General features: G+C 42.0%; 1 protein-coding gene across 26 annotated transcripts in view; it reads left to right on the forward strand.

Annotated features, from left to right (window-relative positions):
- The window catches only part of Dtna (dystrobrevin alpha), a 346,019-nt gene that overhangs the window by 231,539 nt on the left and 88,838 nt on the right, over nucleotides 1-25,642 (forward strand). For all 26 annotated transcript variants that reach the window (XM_040757910.1, XM_040757911.1, XM_040757914.1 and 23 more), the window contains one exon: nucleotides 19,440-19,653. In XM_040757910.1, coding sequence (XP_040613844.1) covers nucleotides 19,440-19,653 — 214 coding nt within the window. The remainder of the gene's footprint in view (nucleotides 1-19,439; nucleotides 19,654-25,642) is intronic.

Genomic DNA, 25,642 nt, shown 5'->3' on the forward strand with positions numbered 1-25,642 from the left:
GGGAGATAGGTATAAATAACTAGGCCAAGCATAGGACAGCTTGTTATGGTGCTTATTTCACAGAAATCAATGGATTATAACCAAGAACAGGCAGGTTGTTCATTTTTAGATACAGAATTTCTTTAAATGTATTCTGCATATTAGCAAAACTAAACTTAAAACCTGTAACATGGAAGAAAAACATAAAATTGGCTCTTATGAAAGCATCCCATAGAAGGAAAATTACCTAAATACAACAGGAGTATATGAATTTTTTTATTTACTGAAATCAAAGACCACACATTAGTTAATTATCCATCCTTCCCACATGAAGCACAGATTCCCATTACTGATGCCAAGTCCATCTCCTGGTACACATCATGATGGATGCTGAAAATAAAGCTCCCAGTCCTGGAAAAAGTACTTAAAGACAGACTGGTGCCTCTTTTTGTAAACCAGGAACAAAGAACAGTTTTTAAAGATAGGTATTTGTAATAAATATGCTTACAGAGAAGACTACTATGTATCCCCAGTTAAATAAATTTGTTTCCTCAAAAAGAATTATTCCTCATCAGAAGCCAGAATTTGGAAGAAAATTTCAACCCCCTCATTAAATGTTTGGTTTCATCAAATTAAAAACTATTGTGAATATTCTGTCTTGTATGTGGCTATGTAACATCCTTTACTCTTTCTAGAATATAAAGTAGCTTGGTATCCCTCAGGCTTAGAGAAACTCTTTTTTTGCATAGGTCTCTTCACTTACTAAGACATTTACCAATCTTGCTGATAAAAGAATAGCTGTAAGAAACCCATCTCTTTTTGATGGGCAGAAGACTTTCAGCATTCCTGCATCAGAATTATTTTCCACATCAATACTTCTGCTAATTGGTCATCCTTGTATTCTGCTATAACTTCTCTCTGTGTGATGTAATAACACACTCCCTAATAGAATTAAAGAACGGATGTCTCTAAAATGCAGGAGACATCAAGCTGGCTATTTTATGTCCTGGAAAGCAGGGGATAGGATGTAAAAAATGAGATTTCTTCCACACTCTGCCCATTCACAATATTTTCTTTAGTCTCTAGATTATTTAAGTGTCTACAAAAACTAAACAGCCTGTAAACTATTGCTAAGATCTGTGGAATGACAACCTCTCCATCTTTACTTTAAGCAAATAAACGCTTCCTCCTAGAGCAGTGTTTCCTTTGGTCAGCAATGGCAAGCTTAATGATCCAGGTAGCCTGCAGTGTCAGCACATTGTTCCCCTTCAAAAATTACTTGGGAGTCAATGAAACATAGCCTCAAGTTCATGACCAACGAAAAGACAACATTGGAAACAATTCAGAACCATGGGGTCACTACTGTGTAATAAAGGCAACGCTGGAAACAATTCAGAACCATGGGGTCACTCCCGTGTAATAAAGGGAACAAAACACAGCCGGGGATACCCTGCCTCCCACATCCACAGCAAGAGTGACCCATCCCCCACCCCACCAGCTTCACTTAGCTTTCTGCCAGTAGCAACAATTAAAGTTTTCACTTAAAGGAAAAGAGGTGAAAGTGTCTATAGTATCTCAAATGATCTCTTCTCACCAAGAGAAAATACCCTCCATTCAGAAAGAGTCTGTTGGAACACATGCTTTTGTTTACATAAAGGTCTGGAAACTTTTGGGGGGATGTGTAAGCACCACCAACTATCGATCTGTCTCTCTATCACAGCAAAATTAGCCTAAGAATATCACATCCCAAGTAGTTCCTGATAAAGCTCCTTAGATGAGTAGATATGAGTCGATTCATTATTTCACTAGCCAAGTGGCTAGCATTACACAGTAAGAGAAACTCAAAGATGTGTTTAGTTGTTAGTACTGACTCCTTCTTCAAAGTGCACTAGTATATGCAGTTTCCTTAACCTCATTGTGTGTGCCTTTGTGGCTCTCTGGACCAGTTTTGTGGCTACACAGTCAGTTCTTAGCATCACATTGGGCTGAAATCTGCAGCTTGCATCCAAGGCTGGAGGTCCTCTTCCAAGTGCATTGGCTGTTGGTGCAAATCTTGTCCTTGTGGCTGTGGGACTGACGTCCCTGTTTTCTTGTTGGGTGCCAGCTGAGAACTGTTCGTAGGGCTTTCTTGGTTCCTTGCTGTTTGACCCCTGTGGACTCCAGATGATTATGCTGGAGCTCAATCCTGATTTCCTATTTGTGTTTAAAGGGGGCAAGTTAGTCACTTGTGCCAGGACTAACCAGATGATCTTCAGGTTACCCAAAGTCTGTCTGTGAAAATCCTCTCAGGAGAGTATCAGGTCATAGGTTCCGTTGAAGAGCTGAGAGAAGACAAGTGACAACAATGGGCCAGCAATCTTAGGGAGATAGTCTTAGGACTCTATCTACCATATTGCCCAAGTACTTAGATTTTCTTTTTTCCAGATTATGACCTTGTATGTTATAATAAATTAAGTTAAAGAGATGGGAAAGAAGGAAAGCAGGGGCTTCTTCCCTGGTCTGGGAGTGGCAGGATGGGCAGGGAGCACCACAATCAGACACATGATGGGCAGGTGTCTAACATGGAGCAGAATTGCCTTTATGTTGTTTCAAATGTTTTCTGTACATATTTTTATTACTGGTGTTCAGTGTTCTAGATACCTGTTTAGAATAAAGATAAGTGCATTGTGCAAGATTACAATGTTCTCAGAAATTCCCTGTGGGGGAAGTGAGGGGCAGCAGAGCATAGACAAGCTTATTAATGACACCCATTTAAGTTGGGTGTGGGGGAGGGAAAAACTCTCTGAGAACCCTGCAACTGCAGGGAAGTGGCTTCCCCTTCATCAGAGCAAAGCTCTGTTGGAATATAGCCATGACTTTAGTGTTCTGACAGTTTAGAGGTGGGTTTGAAAGTAGTTACTTCTATTTGTTTGTTTGTTTATTTTTATGTGATGCAGGAAACGGATGGTTTGTTTTCTTGGTGATGTTTTATTGTTTCAGAGAATGTTGACTGTTTGCTCAGGGTCTCACCCCAGCAGTCTGTGGACTAAGCCTGGACCTATGTTCTTCTTTCTAAGGAGGGATGCTGTGGACATTGGCTCCCTTGTCTGTACCTGGAAACTGTGCAGTGAGGCATGTCATCTCTAATGATCTTGTAGTTGAGGGGAGATGATGCATCCCTAGTGTATTAAACTTCCTCAAGGCAAGATTTAATGGCCTCCCCCCTTGAGATTTCATAGTTTCCTTTCTGGCAATTCTGCCACAAACCTGAAGTTAGCCAACAGAATGGTGAAGGGGTGCTTGGGAAGTCTCCTCCCACAAGGAACATGTATCAGAACCCCAGAGCACACAAAAGACAGCAGAGATTCTCAGGTCTGGGATGTAAGTGGTCTCTCCCATGAGCCACACCACTTGTTCTAATGGAAATTTAATCCCAATGTCACCCGTCACCCTGTGTCCTCTCCACTGAGGTTTCCTTCATTTGTATTGTTGTTAACGAACAATTAATTATGCATTCAACAAATAGGGACTAAAAATTTACTACTCACCAAGCTTGGCACCAGCAAAGAGTGTGTGTGTGAAAATAGAAAATTCAGAAATCCCTTTCACAAAATGTCAGTGAGTGGATTCTCCCTTCCAATCTATTATGGTCACATGTGAAAACTAGAGATAAAAAGAATTAGAAGTTGGTAATAGAGCAGAGGAAGCTCATTTGCCCAGGTCATGAATTTGGGAATAATCTTTAAATTTTCTCCCACCTCAAACTGTAAATATCGTAACATCTGACCAGCTGTGAGTCCACACGCCCAAGTTCTCATCACTTTTCTGAGCTGACTCTACATACACATCTGATCAAAAATACTTCACAGTGTGAAATGACCCTCAGACTTGCCTATCCACTGATAATGCCAAGCGGGATCCCCAGAACTGTGAGTGGGAGAGAATTTACTACCGCTTCTACATTATGTTATTGTACAGTTGACCTTAAAGTACAGGGATAATCTGGCTCTACTGACCTGACTACGTAAGCCATTTAAAAGCAGAGTTTTTCCAGGCAAAGTAAAGCTATGATTTTAACATCCTGACAATTTAAATGTCGACATAAGTGCAGTTGCTTTTAGTTTTAAGATTACCTGTGTCGCAGTCTGAAATGGCCCTCGTTATCTCTGATCCCCTGAGTAATAATGCCCCAAGAAAGCCAAAGATTTCAAAGGTTGGACATGCCGCTGCTGTCTTGAAGATAAAGGGGAAAACATGCTTAATTCCTAACTGTTGATAGGCTAGCAAGAAAGGCTATAAGACATTGAACTCTGATAACAAAAACAATAAATATTTGGAACAAATTTTCTCCAGAGCATTTAAATGAGAATTCAACTTATCCCCTGGTCCTTTTGTTTGTCTTTTCTCTCTAAAATGCTTACCACATTCTAGTACACTCTGTGGTCTATGATTTACTTTGTTGTTATGTTTATTGTGTCTACCCAGCTCAGGAGAGAGCTTTTCAAGGACAGAGATCAGTGTGTGTTTTACACATCAATGTATCAACAGTCCCTGGCACATAAGTGTTTACAGATACTTATTCAAAGGGATGAACCTTTTGAGACATGGGAGAGAATCCTACCATCAAGTAAATGCTAGCAATAGTCTGCATGGTTTCATACCTATGAATTTAAATGAATAAAATACCACTGATGCCCTGCTCATTAGTCATTAATACTGTGTTTCAGAAGTGAAAAGGATTTATTGGTGCTGAGAGATAGCTCAAATGGTTATGAGTGTGTACTATGATTCCAGAGAACCCAGCATCTGACCCCAGCACCCACTTTGGGTGGTTCATAACCTCCTATAACTCCCACTCCAGGTGACCCAACACCCTTTTCTGGCCTCCACTGGCAAGGCACTCACATGCACAAATCTGCACATAGATACATACATATATGCATAATTAAAACATAAAAATAAAATCTGAAGAAAAATGTTTGTCAATATCCTCTAGGCTTACCTCAATGCTTGGTACCTCGAATGCTTTTTTTCTTCTTAAACCATCCTAAGCTATCAGTTTGAATTGTCTTGTGACAAGGGTTTCCAAACATGCAACCTTCATCTCCAGTTTTGTAAGAAAGCTGCAGTAGCTGCGTGAAGCCATGAATGGAAGAGTGTGTCGCAACGCCCTCACAGGGAAAGCCCTGTGTATATCTGAGTTTTACGGGGTGGAAGCTCTCTAGTAGACTGCAATTCCGTTTCCGAGATTAGAGAAATGTCAGAATACGACTGAATCTTGAGTGCATTCTAAAGCTTGATGTACATGTTACTATAGAAAATGTGGATACGGTAAACTACAAAACTATAAATACCCGTAAAGCAAGCTACTCTATTGCCTTAAAAGAAATAGCTAGTATGTTTGGGCATATTATTGCGTTTTTTTGTTTGTGAAGGTTCAGTGAAGTGTGGTATTAATTATCTCCACCTCATTCTTACTTTAACATAGTCCTAAATATATCTCACGCCTCTCTTAAAATTGTTTTAAAATATGCAACATAAAGTTTATCATTTATGCCATCTTTAGTGTATATGTGCCTTCCATTAAATACATTCACAAAGTTGTTCAGACATAACCACCCATGCCCAGAACTTTTGCACATGCCAAAGAAAATATAATGACCATTAATTTAAAAATAATTTAATTAACTTTTTAAAGATGTATTATTTTATTTTATGTGTATGAGTGTTTGTCTGCATGTGTATGTATATACCATTGTGTACCTGGTGTCTGCAGAAGCCAGAAGAGGACATCAGATCACCAGAAACAGGAGTTACATGGAGTTGTGAGCCACCATGTGGGTGTTGGAGAACTGAACCTGGATCCTATACAAGAGCAGCCCAAGTACATTTAACCACCGATCTATCTCTCTAGCTCCTTCATTTGTCTGTTTTTTTTATTTGTGTGTGTGTGTGTGTGTGTATGTGTGTGTATGCAGGTGCATGCATGAGAGTGCATGCATACTCACACGTGCATTCCACAGCACACATGTGGAGGTTAGAGGGCTACTAATGGGAGTCATTTCTCTCTGTCCACCTTGTGGGTCATGGAGCCTGAACTCAGACTATTGGTCTTAATGGCAAGTGTCTATTACCTGCTGTATCATTCTGCCAACTCCCATTAATTTTTAAATGTCATAGAAATGTTGTCTAAGGCATTTTGTCCCAAGTGATGGACACCAAACGTGTTCCAATGAAGTATGTAAAGTAAGGCACCCAAAAGTCAAGTACCCATTAAAGTAGTATTTATTGGATGTACTAGGAAGGTGTCCCTTAAGCTGTTACTAAGCTCATTCAGGAAACATATCTATCAGACTACCATGCCTAAGCATGGTGTTCTGTGCATAGAGCAATAATAAAACAGAAAAAAATAACAACTCCCATTACAAAGTCTGACAAAGAGAATTATTTTAGATAGGAGTAAGTAATATATACAAAACAGGTAAGAACGGAAATACTTCTCACTGCTTGTGTCCTCTGTGGTATATATGCATCATAGGACTAACACTGAGTCCATACTAGGCAACAGATAGGTTTATAACATGTCTGTTGAGTGACAGCTCTGTATAGGACATCTTGTTTGGTACCTTGAAGGCCATGAGAGTGGTTCATATTTAAAGATTTACCTTGAGGAGCTTGCAGGTGATCATAGGAACCTGGTATGGATGACACATTGCTTGCATTTAAGAGATAGCTGCTTGCTATCTTACCCAGCTTTCTCTTTGACTCTAATTTACTTCTTAATTTTTTTATGTTTCTTTAATTATATTCCCAGACCTTTCCCAAATCTCTACTCAGCAAGTTCTGCAAAATTTACTTGAAAAGCTTCAAAATGCTCAACAGAACTGGCAAACTGAAAACGTGCGGTGTCCAAAGAAACCTATTAGTTTCCTTCCCTCTGAAGGTCTCCCTTTCCAAAAACAACATTCTTGCATCTTCAGGAACGCTTAGTATAACTGACATTCATACTGCTAGTTTTTGGAGTTATAATCTGCTTTTACAACAAGTGTCAAAATTTAGGAAGAGAATAACCTCATGGTTATTCAATGGAAGTAACCAAATGATCTGTTCTACTTAGTGCAGACCTGTGTTTTATGAACCTCAAACTACTCTCTAAAACTTCACTGCACACACTGGTATCAAGCCTGTCAGTCCTGAAGGAAACGGTGGGTTTGATTCCTTTGCTTATGTGTGTGTTTGCATGTCTGTGTGTGGGCAGTTGCACACGAATGCAAGGCCTGAGAAGGCCAGCTGCATCAGCTCGTCCTAGAAGCTGAGTTACAGGTGGTTGTGAACTCCTGATGCAAGGCCTAGGAGTTCTCTGTAAGAGCAGTAGAAACTCTTAAATGCTAACCCATCGCTCTAGACCCCTCAAATGCCAATGTCACCAGAAAGAGAACTTTGAAAACGTCAGCAGCTAGGTCTGAAACACCACCTGGCACCTGTCTGACTTTCACAGCTCCTCATTATTTCCCGTTACCATTGCTTTTTATTTTATTACAAATTGACAAACAATATGCATTTGTAGAGCACAGTGTAGCACTATACTATATGTTTGTCTTGTGGGATTATCAAAGATGAATTAACACATAAATTCCTTCGTACACTGTGTTAGTCATCTTCCTTATTGCTGTCACCAAGTATGGGATATAAAAATAGCTTGAGGAGATGGTTCATTTGGGCTCATGACTTGAGAGCATACAGTCATCATGGCGAAGAGCACACGAGCTGGGCCGTAGGCAGACATTTCTCGCCTGCTCGACAGTTCCCAAATAAGCGACACAGAAGCTTAATATTATCTATAAATGCTCCATTATAACTCAGACTTGATACTAGCTAACTCTTACATTTAAAATAACCCATATTTGTATCTATGTTTTGCCACATGTCTTTGTACCTTTATTAGTATGGCACATTCGTCTCCTGCACCCTCTGCATCTGGCTGGCGACTCCTGACTCTGCCCTTCTCCTCCCCATCATCCTCAGTTTGGTCACCCTGTCTGTATTTCCTGCCTGGCTACTGGCCAGTCAGCATTTTTATTAAACCAATTAGAGCGGCAAATCATTGTACTGTACAGTAGAAATACTCCGCCGCCGAGGACAGCTCCATGGTAGTAGTGGGCTGAGATGGCTTGCCCACATCTCAGCAGACCAGGAGGTAGAGGCAGGTGGGTAAACTATGGTGCCCAGCTGCCCTTCTTGTTCTGTGTTTGTATTTGGTTTGCTCACATGCTGGGTAGGTCTTCGTTCCTTAGTTGATCCTCTTGGGAAATCCCTCAAAGACACACCCACAAGTGCATCTTATCAATACCCTAAGTGCTTCTTAATCCTGTCAAATTAACTATCACACAGACCTAAGATGTATTTCTGATGAAAGCATTTAAGTTTACTCTTTCAGCAGTTTTTAACTCTACAGTATTTCAGCTAACTATGGTCATCCTACTTGACTGTATGTCACTAGAACTTAGTCCATACTTCTTTCAAACCCAGGCCTTGCACCTGGGACACGAGAGCTCTAACTAAGCCACATCCTTTATCTCATTATTTTTGAAAATTTCTTCGATAATAAAAGATACCTTTTATAGTCTTTATAGTATGTAGCTGTATCTATGACCTCACCAAGATACCTATAAATCCCTACACTGCTTATTAACCACCTAGAGGCCTCCTCCTCCCAATGCTAGTGTCATTAGCCAAGCAATGCCACATGCACTTGGAATCTAGACCATAGCTACTTTTTGAGTAGATAACTGAAATACTGCTTACTTTATTATTGACTCTCACTGCACAGACAATGATATATTTAAAGGATAGAATTTCAGAGCAGAAAAACTAAGACTTCAATTTCCAGATTCTATTTACTTGTGATTTCCAGTGTGTCCTGTCCTGTGTCTAGTGTTCATGTTGACCGTGGACACTTCTTACAGAGTCAGAAAGCAGAAGACAATTCCTCATGGGTTCCAGGGCTATGGCTACACTTTCTTTCTGTATGTCTTCTAGCATCTAGGATTCTGGACATCTCAAGCCATAGTGCATAGGGAATAGGAAGTAAAGTAGAAAACCAAGTTCAACAAAAGCCACGGGGTTTTGTAGACTACCAAGGTACATAAAAAGCTTCCAGATTTGCTGTAGGTGCTCTAATCTACTCAATTCACTAAGCATTATTAGGCATCTTGTTTGAACAAGGTATTATAAAGATTATGAAAATAAACAAGGCATACTGCCCATCAAGATGGTTATTATTTGGTTCTCTGGTCCATAAGCTTGCTTCCCAGCTATCTTTTTGAGAATCTGATGAAATCCATAGATGTCCCCATCCAACAATACATGTTACCACACATACACAGCATGTGGCTCATAAATCCCCCTCCTCCAAACTCCAATCTGAAGAGACAATAAAATCTGTGTATTAATGACTGGAAAATTCAGAATTCTATAAATTACCTAACAGATGTGAGAAGGTTTTTTGGAACTACAAAAAAGAATACATAGTTGTCTCTTCAGAATGGGCTTCCCATGGGTATGGCATGTGTGAGCTACCTTGATGAAGGATGATGGATCAAAGGTTGCGTTTTATGGAAGGAGCAGACTCGGGGCAGGCTATATAAAAATATCAAGGGCGTATTCCGGCATTGTCAGAAGTCCAGTGTGCCTGGAATATAGGATACTTGGCAGAAGCTTAGTAGTAGTAGTGAGAGGCAAGGCTAACAATCAGTAAGCCAGAGTTCAAGCACATTGTAAGTCGCTTAGGTATTGTTCAACAGACAATGGAGAATGGCCTGGCCATAACTGAACCGCACACTGTTTCTTAGGATGAATAGAAAGGGAAAGAAATTAGATGTGAACGGGAGGCTTGCTTCCAAAAAGGCCGAAAAAAAACCCAACCTAGAGTGTTACAATATACATTATGGTAAAGACACATAAAAGAAAACTATACGTAATTACCCAAAAGCCCTATACAAAGTGACCAGCCACAGGAGAGATAATGTGTTAGGGCCTCTTGCTTCTAAAATTATTAAACGTATTCTGTACAAGCTAAACTGGGCAAGAAGAAGTTAGAAATTGTTGTTTTTCCATTTATATTCTCTTATTTTTACAATACTTGGTAAAATACATTAAAATGATAGGCATAATAAGTGCTTTATTTGATTGAATTTAGTTAAATTTATAGTGTGATGGTTACTGAGCCAATAATTATTATCTCATTTTAATAATGATGTCAGTCTGTAAACATAATTTAAGAAGCACTGACTTTTTTTCCAGATAGGCAGTATATGTTCTGGCAGGGTCTTTGAGGACTGGTAGGATGTTCAATTTGATTTTACATGAAAATGCGTTGCAGACCTTTTTCGTGAAGCTTTATTACAACCCTTTGGCCAGGAAATTAAATTGAAGCCGAGGCGTTATCTCTTTGAGATGTGGTGTTTCTCTCCGAGGACTCTTAGCAAAAAAAGGCATCTTGGTGACAAAATCGTTTTCTTGGACACAGAGAGCGGAAGCATAAAATAAAACTGATACGCTTCTTGGGGGTTATTTGTTTCCACATCTTCTAAGGGCCTACCTCAAGACCACTAATCCAAAGCGAGTCTAAGCATTGTGCTCTTACTAATATTTTCTTTTCAAACTAAACGCTTGGTGGATGTGAGTGGTGCCCAGTATCTGCAGTGTGATCACAGAAAATACCTCTGTGGACTCCGCCAAGGCATCCCTCTTAACCACTTCTTCCCTCCCACTGGGCTTGTGAACGTTATTCTGTGAGGGAGCCTTAGGAACGCATATAATAAAAGATTTGGGGAAAATCTCAGTAACTGGCTGATTCACACAAGCCTTTCTTGACCACAATGCTTCCAAGATTTTACGGACATTTTTAAAATAAGTTCCTCTGATCAAATGAGCATTGAGTCCCTGTTCTTTCATTTTTACTCCTATCCTTTAAGTCATGTTCCATCCCCTTTCTGGAACTGTGTTGTCCATCACAATCCACCTGGAGTGATGCTTGAATGTAGAGATGCCCTTACCACACCAAGGCGTGCAAGGATTTATCATAGTTTGAGACCTACTCACTTCTCTGAAGAACAGCCCTGGTTTACCCCACCAATTCACTGGCTGCAAATGTGGGCGTTGTTTGACATGAAAGACAGAAAGGGAAATCAAGTGTTAAAATGTATAAAATGCAAATTCCTAATAAAAGGTACAAATAAATATGCATTGGTCTTTAAACAGAATTGTTTATTACAATAACGAATATGAGAGGTTTCTCCTCTGCAGACCTTGCTTTAAGGGCCATATCGGAAGCCCCTATCTGGGTCCTGTCAGGATAGAATCTGAGCCATCCTCTCCCCTCCATGTTGCTTGCTTCTCATCGATGAGTGATCTGCATCCTGGGGAGTGGTCCCTCCTCATCTCCCGCTGTGCTTTCCCACTGTGCTTTAGTAGTCACTGTGAGGTTTACCTCCTCCTCCACGTAGTCCCAAGTTTCCGCTCAATGATGGCAGCCCGTATGTAGAGCAACCCTGGCAGTTCCATTTCTTTCGTTGTGCATATGGACTTATGGACTTATTATAACTCAGGGTTTTGTGCCAACCTTCAGGCACAACCTCCCCATGCGAGTTACCACTTCTGTGGTTATTATTTCTTTTCAGTCACAGATAACACCAACCACAGTACATTCAAGATCCCTAAAAAATTAACCATTGATTTTATTTCTTTCAAACTATTATGGAATCTCGTTTCTTTTTCTAACTCTGTAAATATAAGCATATGGCTTCCTTTCTCCATATGCTACAGCTGCAATGTGCAATAGATGTATGGTTAGTAATGATGCATTAAATTATCCTGTCTTCTCATGAATGAGTTGAACCCGTAAATCTCAAGAGAAATGTTTTGAAATATGTGTTTGTTTGTTTGTTTGTTTATTGGGGGAGCACTGCACATCCTTCCACATACTTGTGGAAGTTAGAGGACAGCTTCATGGAGTTGATCCTCTCCTTGCACCATGTGGGTTCTGGAATTGAACTCAGTTAATCTGCCGTAGCAGCAAGTGCTTTGCCTACTGCTCCATCTTACTGACCCTGGATAAGTACGTGACCTCTAGGTGAACTTAACTAGTGATCACGTTGACAAGTCTCATATTTATGACACGTTTTTACCCATTTAAAGCAAAACCAAAATGAAATCATAGAAGAAAACTTACACTTGAGGAAAGAATTGCAAGAATTTGAGGGAGACAGAGTTTTGTACTTCTACCTGAGAATGAGAGTAAATTTCAGTGCTTCTCTATTTTCTCTCAAAAATGAGCGAGCTGCCAAAAACGTGTATAGTGTTTCTTAGTTCACCATTTTCATTTTCCTATGAGAGATTCCATTGCGCCTCACAGCTGAGAGACGTATGTGTCCTTGTTTCCCTTATAAAAGGAAGGTGCCGTCTGCTACCTACACCCTCTTTTACTGCAGGAGAAAATAGGCTTCTGCATGGAGTATTGACTAAGCAAACTTCAGATCACTGTGTCTTTGTGTTAGTTAGGTTTCCTAGTGCTGTGATGAAACATGAAGAGCAAAATAAAGATAAGGAGAAAGGGGTTCGTTTTGTTCACACTTCCACATCACAGCTCATCATCATCATCATCATCATCATCATCATCAAGGCAGTCGGGGCAGGGACCCGAAGGCAGAAGCTGAGGCCATGGAAGAATTCTGATTCCTGGCTTGCTGAGCCTGCCTTCTTATGGAACCCAGGACGACCACCCCAGAGCTGGCCCCTCTACAATGGACCCCTCACATTAATCACTCACTGATAAAATGTCCTAAAGGCTTACCTACCCCCATTATGGAGGCATTTTCTCAACTGAGACCTTCTCTACCCAAATGACTTTAGCTTGTTGACATAAAATCGTATCTAGCACAGTTGTATATGAGGTAATCATATACAAAAAAAGAGAAAATATTTCATTATTATAATCTTCACTATGTGCTTGGTTTCTCTCTGTGTCTGTGTGTGTGTGTATGTGTCTCTCTCCATCCTTCCTTCCCTCTCTCTCCTTTCCTTACCATACTTAAGAAATCTGCTATTTTGCACATTATGGTTCTATAAACAAGAACATCACCACAGAACAAGGCCTAAATAAGGAAGTTTTGAGCCTCTGGCAAGATGGCTAAGAAAGACACTCAGATAATGGCCTGAGCTGAAGGGGAAGGGGCTTCTTTGGTTCCTGACACACCCACATGACTAGGGTCCAGCTCTTGAGACCACCTCACACCCCTCCCCTATGAGGCCTGCAAAACTTCTTATCCTTTAGAATACTGAATGAAACATTTCATTTGAGAATTGTCATGGGGAAAAGACAATTCCTATAGAGAGACAGACAGACAGACAGACAGACAGACAGACAGACAGACAGACAGAGACAGAGACCTAGACAGAGAGACAGTGACAGAGAGAGTTCTTTTAGTTCTAAGGATATGAGGATTTTGTTTTGCGGTTATTTTTATCACAGCTATATTAGAGTTTGTGACAGAAGCAAACTGAGGCAGGAGAGCTTGGTTTGGCCCAGTATCAGGGGATTTCAGCGTGTTGTGGCAGAGAGTGGTGGCTTTGGTGACAGAATCATTCCTACTGACCCACTTCAGCCAGATAAGCTCCCACCTCCTAAAGACTCCACAGTCTTCAAAGTCACGTCATAATTTGGGGATGGAGCATTCAAAACATGAACTCTGTGGGAAACATTTCAGTTTGAAGCAGTAACAGGTAATAAATAGAATGAATTGCTGAGGTTAGCTTTCCTACAAACTCGCAAGCATACTTTAAGGACATGCAGTGTTGAGGACTGGAGTGAAGCTCAAAGTCTAGAGTGCTTGACTAGGAGGCGCAAAGCCATGGGTTTGACCCTCAGTCCCCTGTAAACAGACTTAGTGGTACACGTTTGTAATCTCAGCACTCAGAAAACAGAGGCAGCAAAGGACACAGTCTGGTATTTTACATCCAGCTTGCAAACTAACCAAAATGATTACCTCAACTTGGTTCTCACACTCTGAGGATTATGGTTGCCTTGGAAAAATCCCTGTAGGCGGAAGAGCAAAGATTAGGAGACTGGCCTGTAAGAAGGGGGGATTGTGTGGATTTTGAGGGAACTTGATTGGGTGACTTATCAACAGAACTCTCCAAGCACATACCTGCATCTATCAGAGTGGTGAAAGCCAATACAACCTCAGATACCAGTCACCGCCGTTTAAGCAAGAAGGGCAGGGGTAAGTGTTGAAGGGGCATGTTTACCGGCGTCACACACACCATGTGCTTGGAGAATGCGTACACTGACAAATTATGTAGACATTCTCAGTCTACCTCCCAGTTCCCTTTTTTCTTAATTAAAAAATCGTAATGCAGTAATGTCCTGGTTATAGATGATTAACTTCAAATCTCTCTAAAATTATAGGCACATAATTATATAAATAATTCCTAAACTCCATGAATTGATAACAATTGGATTCTTACAACAGTCATCCTGTTAGGACACTCCAGACTCCCTTCAAAAATGACAGGCTTCAGGCAGCGCTTTGTGTGCTCCAATGTGAATGTATTTGCCTGGAGACATTGTTATGAAATAGCTTTTGTTTCTCTGACTAAAGGTTGGAACACTACTCCTCAAGTTGTTTATATTCCTATCATTTCTGTACCTCCTCCCTCTGGGGTTTCTGACATCAGGCAATCTCTATCTGGGCACAATTGGGCTTACACACATGATAATAAACTATAAGGTTATAAAATAGTTCCTTAGCGATGCTACTATGCAGCAAAGCCAAGATCTCTTAGAATACAGCGTCTCTAACCCCACCCAGAGTGGCTGTAGATCAGAGGGTGCTTAGTTATTTATCACTGATAACTACTGCTTCCCTTCTTCCCTCCTTCCCTCCTTCCTTGTGTCTGTCCTTCGTAGTTTCCCAACAGATACCCAGTTTTAAGTTAGCCTAATAGACTCTCACTCTATGTCCAATTAAGCAAAAAAAAAAAAAAAAAAAAAAAAAAGCAAACGGATTACAAACATCTCCACAGCAATCATTTCCTCTATTTCTTTCATCCCCAACCTAAAGTTTCTACCTGCAGTTGCCTGGGTGTAGAGACCTGTGTCTGTGTACACTGACTTATAAGGTCAAACTCTTTGGTATCAGTAACTCATTACTGAAATCGATAGTAATACCATGAGTATATGAAGTAGGATTGCCTTAAGAATATTTTTTTCCATTCTTGATATGGTTAATGTGGAGGGTTGTTATTCAGAATGCTGCCTTATCAAGTACAGCAACATAAAACACATCTAGTTGCATAGATGAGGGAGCCCAACTTACTCTTGATTTTGCCAAGTAGCAGGTGCTCTCAAAAGTCCTTACTGCTTGATAGCTATTTAGTAAAACGTGCACAGTGCCATCTAGTGGTCCACTGTCACGATCGTGTATCCTAAATCATTTTTCTGAAATTGAGATGACTACAGTAAGCAACTCATAGGTGCGACTGTTAGGCCTGAAACAGGCTCCCTGATGATTTCCCACTGAATCCCAACTTAACATTTCTTAGTGCTCCTACAATGGACAATACTTCTTTTTCAGTAATTAGTTTGGATCAGTTAACAGCACTGGCTGCTCTTCCAATGGACCTAGGTTCAATTCCCAGCACCCATGTGCCCTCTTCTGGCCTCTGCGGGTACCAGGTACACACCTGGTACACGGACGTGCTTGTAGGCAAAATACCCACAAACACGGAAAATAAACAGCAGCTGGGAGGTGGTGGCGCATGCCTTTAATCCCAGCACTCAGGAGGCAGGCGGATCTCTGTGATTCAAGGCCAGTCTGGTATACAGAGCAAGTTCCAGGAAAGGCGCCAAAGCTACACAGAAAAACTCTATCTCGAAAAACTTAAATAAATAAGTAAATAAAATAAACAGCAATAACCAGAAAACTACAGAAGCATTGTGAGGAGGTGAACACTAGGAAGAAATGTCTAATCACAGTGTCAGAGGCACACATACAATAAAATGGACTGGATTAGGCTGGGCTTTGTGGCATGAGCCTTCAATTCCAGCAGTTCCTGAGGTGGGTTAATATTTGGGTTTAGGGACAACCTGGTCACTGTGTAGCAGTGAGTTCCGGGACAGTGATAGGTGTTTCTACACACCACTACATCCTGTGTCATTTATTTGATCTCTAGCAATAGGCTTAGCTGTTCCTGCTTCCTGCCTATCTGTTGCCATCTCTTTCTTCCATTAGATTCAGGAATAATATTTTCAAGCTTGAACTCATCATGTAGCTCTCCTTACAATCTGTGTCTCATGCTTGGCACAAACGTAAATCCTGCTCACAGCTATGATGTGTCCATACTTGGCACGACATCAAATCCTGCTCATCGCTACAATGTGTCCCCATTGTGACCTTGTCCTCCTGGCCCTGCCACAGCTGTTGTGATTCTATTCTGTACCTAGAACTCTGAGTCTTACCCTTTGCTTTTAGTTTTTACTGCCTGTGTGACTGAGTGACGCTGTGTCCTCACCAGGAGTAGGGCCTCATGTGAAGCAGGAACCACTTTTTTACCATGCACCTTTGGGCCTCATAGTGCCTTAGTCCTAATTATAAGCCCAGTTTTACTTAGATCATCTGTGCTTTGGTTTTCAGAGTATTGAGGCCTCGGGCGTGGGGAAGCACAAATTCTAAGCACTTTTACTTTAGATGACTTCAATATGATATCTGGGTGTTTCATTTGCCCATAACAGTAAGCCATTGTTTCCTGTGACGTGCCAAGTGTTTCCCAGGGGTTGACTCCTTTAATCCACGTTGTGATCAAATGAAGATATTATTAACACTCTGAAAATTGACTGTATTGGAGTATGATGATTCAAACCACAACTGTGATTCTTCACAACAATGTTGTCTTTTTCAAATATCCTTAGAAACCATTGCTCCGTTGGTGAGTTATTGGCATTTTCTCACTTAGTCATCCGATGTGTGATTATTCTCCCGTGATATTAAGTGACTGTGATGGGTGCTAGAGGGCTGAGCATTTATCACAGCACACACAGACTTCCTGTGGTGTTTACAGTACAGAAGCAGATGGCCACGTTCCAAATAGGCACATGGCTGGGGTACAAAACCTGGAGATGGAGCCAGAAAGACATCCTTAAAGATGTGGTGTTGATGCTGAGGTGTAGTGAGTGAGACATAAATGAGAAATGCAGAGGCAAATTGGAACAAACAGACAGAAGCCCTTTTAAGACATGTTTGGATCACACATAAATGAGAATTTATGAAAAGACATTACACATCAGGCAAGTGACATGTCATTAAAAACTGAAGTCAGTCCAGTCTAACTCCCATTCCCCTTACATTGCACAGACACATTATGAGGAGCAGGCTCATGGAGTACACAAATAATAATGACAGGAATCACTGATGTTACCCTCAAGAACAAAAGTAAGCCCCCCCCCAGAGACTTGCATTGATACATGCTACTTCCCTTGGAGTGCCTTGCAGTGCTAATTAATCTTAGATAAAAGTGGGTGGAGAGATACTCAAAGGGAAAGAGTGCTTGCTGCTCCTTTGGAGATCAGAGTTGGGTTTCCAACACTTACATGGCAGCTCACAACCATCTAAATGTCCAGTTCAGGGATTCAACACCCACTTCTGACATTCATGGGCATTACATGCATATGGTGCATACATATATGTAGACAAAACACCAATGCCCATGAAATAGAAGCAAACTAATCTTTCAAAAAGAATAAGATACAAACTAATGCAGTAAAGACACTGGCTATCAACTTCTGCCTAACACACACACACACACACACACACACACACACACACACACACACACACACATTGGTCTCTATCCAGTAATCTAGTCTAGCCTCTTCATTTATAATTATTTAGCAAGAAAATAGAAGCACATGACAATCCAAAGGCGTGTACGTAATTACTCATAATGACTTTATTTGTAACAGCTACAACCTGGATTAACATAAATACTCAACAACAGATGAGTTGGGAACCAAACTGTAATGTTTCCATCCTGGACAACGTTACTCAGCAACAAAAAGGAGTGAATTGTCAGTACATGCCTAATAAAGATGATTCCTAAATGCTTATGCTAAGTAGAAGAATTCAAGTGAACAAATGGAATTCTAGTTATTTAGAATTCAATGAATTTGTAATAGAGAGCAAGAAAATCAGAGTTGTCTGATTGCAAAGGATGGGTTCCAGGGGCACACATGAACACTCTTAGTGGTGAGGGCTACTGGGATGGTATAGATATACTTCAGTTCAAAGAGAAAAATACTCCCTGAGTATTTCAGGAGAAAGTAACCAAGAACATAATTTCTGACCAGGTTGGTTAAGTAATCTATGACTTATTTGTGCTGGTGTGTGGTCTTGTACTTCCCTGCCTCATCTCTTATTTCAACATTGTGTGTGTGTGTGTGTGTGTGTGTGTGTGTGTGTGTAAATATACACTTATGGAGATAATCCATTTTAAATACTTAAAGTGAAGCCGGGCGTTGGTGGCGCACGCCTTTAATCCCAGCACTCGGGAGGCAGAGGCAGGCGGATCTCTGTGAGTTCGAGGCCAGCCTGGTCTACAGAGCTAGTTCCAGGACAGCCTCCAAAGCCACAGAGAAACCCTGTCTCGAAAAACCAAAATAAATAAATAAATAAATACTCAAAGTGAATTCTGATCTCTTTGAGCAGTTAGAGTTCTTTTTTCTCGTCATTTCAAGCAGCCACTGTGTTCAGTGGGGAGCTTTTTTTTTTAAGTCTGATCGTCTTGAATTTGACTAACTACCAATTTTGCTAGTGACTATTCCTTCATTGGCTGTTAATTCCCCTGTCCCTCAGTTTTCCTGCATGTAACATTGGAATAAAGACCATGTTGCAAAGGTAGGTTAACACAGAAGATGGTGACAGTAATTGCTAACTTGACAAGGCCCAGCCTCACCTAGGATACACACCCTAGACACATATATGAAGGAGCTTGCAGGCTTGGTTAATTGAGACGGAGGGTCCTGCTGTTGTATGGGCAGCATCATTCTGTAGGGTGGGGTCCTGGACTGAATAAAATGGAGCAATTGAACTGAGCAGCAGTGCTGGTCTTTCCATGCTTCCCAATTCTGGATACAATGTCGCCAGCTACCACAGCTTCACCGTCATGGAGCATACCCTTTCTCCTTAAAGTTGCTTTTGTTGGAGATTTTGTCACAATGAGAAGGTATTACCAATACATACACTTGGCATTTGGTAAGTCATTTGTTGCTAAGTGCATGGTCTTCAAGTCCTGGAGATGGACTTCATGCATTGCACCTCCACAGCAGCTGCGCACATGTTAGAACCCGGACAACCCAGGGTAGTGTAAAGCAGCCACCACCCTCCCATGTGCTTTGGGCTGACGTGTTTACTCTGCTTCTGTCGTAGTGCACCTGGTGGACATCTGGAACGTCATCGAAGCATTGCGGGAAAACGCTTTGAACAACCTGGACCCAAACATAGAGCTCAACGTGGCCCGCCTGGAGGCTGTGCTCTCTACCATTTTTTACCAGCTCAACAAACGGATGCCAACCACCCACCAAATTCACGTGGAGCAGTCCGTCAGTCTCCTGCTCAACTTCCTGCTCGCAGCCTTTGACCCGTGAGGCCCCTGTGACTGTCAATTACTCTCCTCTCCTCTCTCTCTCCCTTTCTCTCTCTCTCCTTCTCTCTCTCTCCCTCCCTCCCTCCCTCCCTCTCTCTCCCTCTCTCTCTCTCTCCCTCCCTCCCTCTCTCCCTTTCTCTCTCTCTCTCTCCTTCTCTCTCTCTCCCTCCCTCCCTCCCTCCCTCTCTCTCCCTCTCTCTCTCTCCCTCCCTCCCTCTCTCTCTCTCTCTCTCTCTCTCTCTCTCTCTCTCTCTCTCTCTCTCTCTCTCTCTCTCTCTCTCTCTCTGTTCTGTTTTCTTTTGTGCCTTTCTTGGTCATTTTCCCAAATGATATTCTAGATTCATTATATTTTTTCCTTCATCACATGTTACCTTCATAAGCAAAACTTTAGAAGCTGTAGAGACTAGAGTCGTGAGAGGACAGCTATATCTTATGAGGAAACCTTGTTTTACTCCCATCATGCCCCATGTCACAGTTTGCATGGGTGCTCCAGAATGTGGCGTGACGGCTCGCATGCAGTGCGATGTGACAAGGCGCAGAGAGGGGGGATGTGGCTAACGTCGTTCTTTGCCGTTTAACCTAGACTGGTTTCTGAAGTATCCTAGCAACAGGGAAGAAGTTGACGGGGCTCTCGGCTAGCCTAGGAAAGCAACAAGGACTGGTGTCACGTGGACTAGTCAGTTGTGTGACGCAATGAAACAGTGCAATGCACCACAGCTGAGCTGTAGCCTCATTCTCTCACAACTCCCCCACGTGGAGTCAGAGAGCCGCAGAGCTGCCTGGCATCTGGAAGAGTATTCACACAAGTCTCCTTTCACAGGGGCAGGGCCTGAAGCACAATGAGACTGTCACTTAGCCAGTCCTCAGTGGCATGTCCGTGGAGCATGGGGGACGTGGGTATTCTGCTAGGGTTTCTCTTTCTAAGATGTTCATGACAGCCACATGACATGTGAAGACTTCAGGAATTGCCTGATCAGCCCAGCATTTCAAAAGGGCGTTTGTCCTCAGCCCCTAGTGTTGACACGACATCACCTATCTTAGCCTTTGCCATGTTTTGAACATTAAGAAGGGAAAGTGCAAAGCTGACCTTTACACAATCATATTTTAACTCTAAAGACTTTGCCTGTCCAAGTGGACATGTACCGTGGCAATGGGGATGTCCCAGTCACACTGATGGCATTGTCTTACTCACCAAAGTCACCAGCTGTCACTTTGGAACCCAGAACTGTAACAGAATTGTTCCTGCCCGGTTTGATCAGCAAGTATTATTGGCTCCGTGATGACTACATTGTGAGAAATTTGTGAGTTGAAAACAAATGTTTTTAAGACCAGCTGCCCACCCTTTCCTTGTGTCTATTTAAGAACCAGATGATCTGCTCTGGTCTGACCCCCGTGGGAATCTGGGAAGGGACAGTGAGAGAGGGCTGCGGTTCCACATGGCAGATGATGAAATGGAATTGGGTTGTGGAATTTCTGTAACAGAATTCCCACTCTGGCCCCTTACCAAGAACACAATGGAGTCCAAACTTGCCGCTAAAGGCTGAGTGGGACCCGTTTGTTTTAAATGTGTGTTATCTAACACCCTGTTGCTGAGTCAAATGCCCGAGATAAGTAACTTCCAGAGAGGTAACTTTGGCTCACAGCTTCTGTGACTTTGGTCCATGCTCACTTGGCACCATTGCCTTGGGGCCTGTGGGTGAGTACCAGAATTGTCTGTTCACTTGTGATGTCTGGGAAGCAGGGAGAAGGCACTGGAGGTCCAGTGTTCCTTTTTTAGGGCTCATGCTCCATGACCTAAGTTTTACTTGGTTCTACTTCTAAAGATTCCTAAGAGTGTCACAGTCTGCCAACAGAGCCTTTAATAACAGAACCGGGGGTAGGGGGTGGGGGTCTAAATCACAACCAAATGTGTTGACAGGAAACACTAAAATAAGTATGGGACTGGAAAGATATCTTGGTGGTTAAGAGAACTTGTCACTTTTGCAGAGGACTCGGGTTCAGTACCCAGAATCCACACTGAAACTGCAGTTCCAAGACATCCAACATCCTCTATGGGCACCAGGTACATACATGGCACACATATACAAATGCAGGCAAAACACTCACAGACGTAAGTATTTTTAAAAGAAATAGCATTTCCTCCTAAGTTCTAAAATATTTCTGGAAATGCATAGAGAATCAATGTTAAAACATAATTTGCTCCCTATTCCATAAATATAAAAACAGGACCAGATTAGTAATAATGAAGGGATTGTCTTACGAAATACATGGCATTCAACTCATAGGGTTAGAAATTGCCCATTTGTTTAGAAACACCAGCTAGATTATTTTACAAAGCAAAGCTGTGTGTTCCCTAAATAGCTACTGATACTATTGCAGTATTCTTTCAAGGCCAGATGGGTTCTAAGTTGACTGCTATCCTTTGGTAAGAAGTCATTCACAGAACTGCACAGAAAAGTGCTCTTGCTATAGTTCAGAAGCCCCTGGATATTTGATTAATCCCCACTGAAGGAGATTTGTAAGCGTATGCAACTGGCACTCCATTCTGGAAGCATCCGTGCTTTCTCTCCCCTGAAATAGAACATCCATGTGGGATGTTTCCCTGGCACCCAGGCTTTTCCATCTGATAGTTTTTGGAATTTCCACAAGAAATGCAAGCCATCAGGAAGTTCTATTCACTACAAATACATCTTAAGTGGGTATAAGAAGAGAAACTAGAGAATGAAATAAATGTTCATTTCTATTTCTTATAATAGTAAACTTATGCTTACCCAAATGAGCTCCAATATGGAGACATGATGTCACTTCCTGCAACCCACTACAGAGCCTGTGTTGGAAGCAGCGTGTTCTTTTTGACAGATAGAATGGGTCTGATGCTTGTAAAACAAAGAAGTGCTGCTGCTGTTCTGTGTTTGCTGACATCGCTCAGGAGCTGTCTCCCATCTTAAATGAGCCTATTTTTATAATAATTTCTTATTTAACTTTTTACACATGCTATTCCCAGATCCCTCTCCCTCTCCTCCTCCCCAGCCCAAATGAGTGTATTTTTTAAATTGGAAAATCAAATAAGAAAATCCAAAGGTGCTTTGAGACCCTACACTCTAAAGACTGTCACATATTTTAAAAATAGGACAGGAAAGACGGGAGAGCAATTACAAGCATGTTCGGTGAGAATTGCATTCAGAGAAGTGTGCTCATTCATTTAGCAGGGCCTTACAATTCACCAGACTCGGCCATTTGGACCCTGAAAGTATCACTATAGCCCACTTTAATTGGCTGTGCCTAGGAAGCTACACTTACCTTCCTACAACCATATCTCCCCTAGAAAAGCATTTCCCCACAGCCCAAACATCTGAATATGAGTTCTCGTGCAGTGTACTTCCCACAGACAGCAGCCAGCCCTGTAGCCATGAGACATCTCTGTTCTAGATCTAGGCCTCCCTCATAAAAGACACTGGTACCTAAGGAGGACAACTTCCAAGTCAGGGCTCACTGGCCTCGTCCCACACTTGCCCATCTGTCGCTGAGGAGATGAGCCCAAGGAAATTCTCTTCTTCTTGACTTTCCATCTTTCCCTGGGAAACTCTTAAACAGATCTGTCCCATGGCCATTGTCTGACTTTGCTAGAGTGTCTATAGAAATGGATGGGCAGCCCTGGAAAGGGTGGGAAGACAAGTGTCCAGAGATAGAAACGGGCTGTGAGGGGAGAGGACACACCAAGATGGAGTCAAAGCTTGAAACAGGTGCTTCCTCTTCTTAATACAAACCCTCGGGAGGTGGCCTGCCACCTGCTGTCTGCCGTCAGGAGCCATCACCTGTCACGTTCTCCTTCCAAATTCACCGTCAAATGCCAACCAGCTATCACAGTCACTGTTTGTTCATATCCCGATTGAGGAAATCCCTTTGAAGAGCTTACGGGAGATTTGCTGCTGCTGTTTTATTTTTATACTATAATATAGTAAAGCAAAAGAGACACAATGTGGCATAAAGTTGTAAGACGGAGATAATTCTTAGGTTTCTAAGATATCCAGCCTTGGTGGAGGGTTACTGGCTCTGTGTAGCCCTTGGCCTTTCCTGGTCAAGTCAACCATCGTTCTCCGGTCCTTCTGTTCATTGCACGCAATTCTGCCACTCCCTCACGGAGTGTGTTCAACTACTCATTTGGCCATCTCCCACAAGATGCTACCGGGTGGATCTGTAACCCACTCCTCTTCTCGTAACTAGCCCCTGAGACCGTACACAGCATGAGGATGAGTTGAGCAGAAATCAAAGCTGGCCTCTCCTAGCTCATGCCATCTTCCTTTCTTCCTATCTTTGTAGATTGCTATGCCCCCCTCCAGAAGCTAGCAAATGCTCTGAGCGTAGTCATACCCTATGTACCGTGTGTTGATGACTGTTGATAGGGATAACTGTGGGTTTTTTTCTTATTGCGCCAATATGCTTCTCTTATTTTCTTCCTACTTTGCCTGAAAAATACCAACAGCAACTCAATCATGATATTCTTATCTTTCAGTCCAGTCCTATCTTTCCCCTTAAGATGTTTTCTCACAGTTGGTTATATGACAGTGGCCTGCTTTTTGCTTTTTGGTTTTCCTTTTTAGCCAGCCTCATCCCCATACATATCTGGCCACTCAAAAGCACTGGCATGGCAGTGACCAATATTTCTGGAAGTGGCATTCCCAGTTTGCAAACAATAGGCTGCATTTTTAATATAAACTCTTCGATGGTGACAAATGGGCTGCTTTTCTCATTTGGTGACAAAGCACACGATAGAAACAACCTTGGAGAAGGAGAGGCTTATCTTGACTCACGGTTTGAGGAGACAGCATCCATCCTGGTGGCCGGTGTTGCACTGTCCACAGCTGCAGGAGTTTGCAGCATAGGAGGATAGACGGAAGGGAGCGCTCCACAAGTAAGACTGATCCTAACCCTCAAGGACTGCCCTCCCTTCCTCCAACCAGGCACTGCCTTCTACCCCCAAACAGCACTACCAGCTGGCAACCAAATATTCGGACCCATGAACCTGTAGAGAGCATTTCCCAAGCAAACGTAACTGCTGAGGAGAACTGTGTGACAGTTGTAATAATAGGTGAGAACCACCCAGCGTTCACTATGGACCAACGAAGGTGCTGATTTGTCACTGTTATCAGAATGTTCCAGGGGGAGGAGGTTGATGCCCCTAAGACACACAGAGACTAAGTAATTCCAGGCGATGTAGCATTATGGTAGATGGTGTAAATGAAAAATAACGATCTTTTAGGAATTGATTTCAATTAATCTGACTTTACATTTTCTGTCTTGTATTTTAAATGGGAAAATTGAGGTGCCTTTTCCCCCTCCCAGACTTAGTCTGGGTGTTTCCGAATATTAGGATAACACTCACACTTGTAACCTTTCCAGTTATACTGGCAGAGAGTATGGGAAAGAAACATCTGAACTGTTGCCCATTATAGCAGTCTGCTTTGTGACCCCTATGCGAGACTTCCCATCATATGACTGCCTTATGCAGTGAATACTGAATCCTTCCAGACACTGCTCTGTGTCACGTGCCACACCTTGCAGAGCCTACTGAGCAGTCATGCCCAGTGTTGGGCCCTGGATGCTTTTGGAAAAGGACCAGGGCACCCTCAAGTACTGGGATATAAAATTATTCTGAAATTCTGCCAAAACCATTCTCTGCCTTTTGAATTTTAAAGAAGTTTCTGATGTACACTACAAAGCAAACAGCCAATTCTCTGTGTGCCAGCAAAATGTATTGTTCACTGGTGAGACTACAAGGACATGTGACGGCTAAGGAAGCCCAGAGGAGTGGCGTGCACCCAGATGTCCCTTGTTTCCTCTGCTGTCACTATGACTGTAACTACGAGTTGTGAACAGTGTTGTTGTTGTTTTTCCTGAACATGTTATAAGTTCAAGATAACCACACAATGCTCTGCTCTAGTGACTGCCATTGTCTTCTATCATGGAAAACCTTTTATGTGAGGTA

This window comes from Mesocricetus auratus, unplaced genomic scaffold (assembly GCF_017639785.1).
Source record: "Mesocricetus auratus isolate SY011 unplaced genomic scaffold, BCM_Maur_2.0 Super-Scaffold_100015, whole genome shotgun sequence".
NCBI classification, from domain to species: domain Eukaryota; kingdom Metazoa; phylum Chordata; class Mammalia; order Rodentia; family Cricetidae; genus Mesocricetus; species Mesocricetus auratus.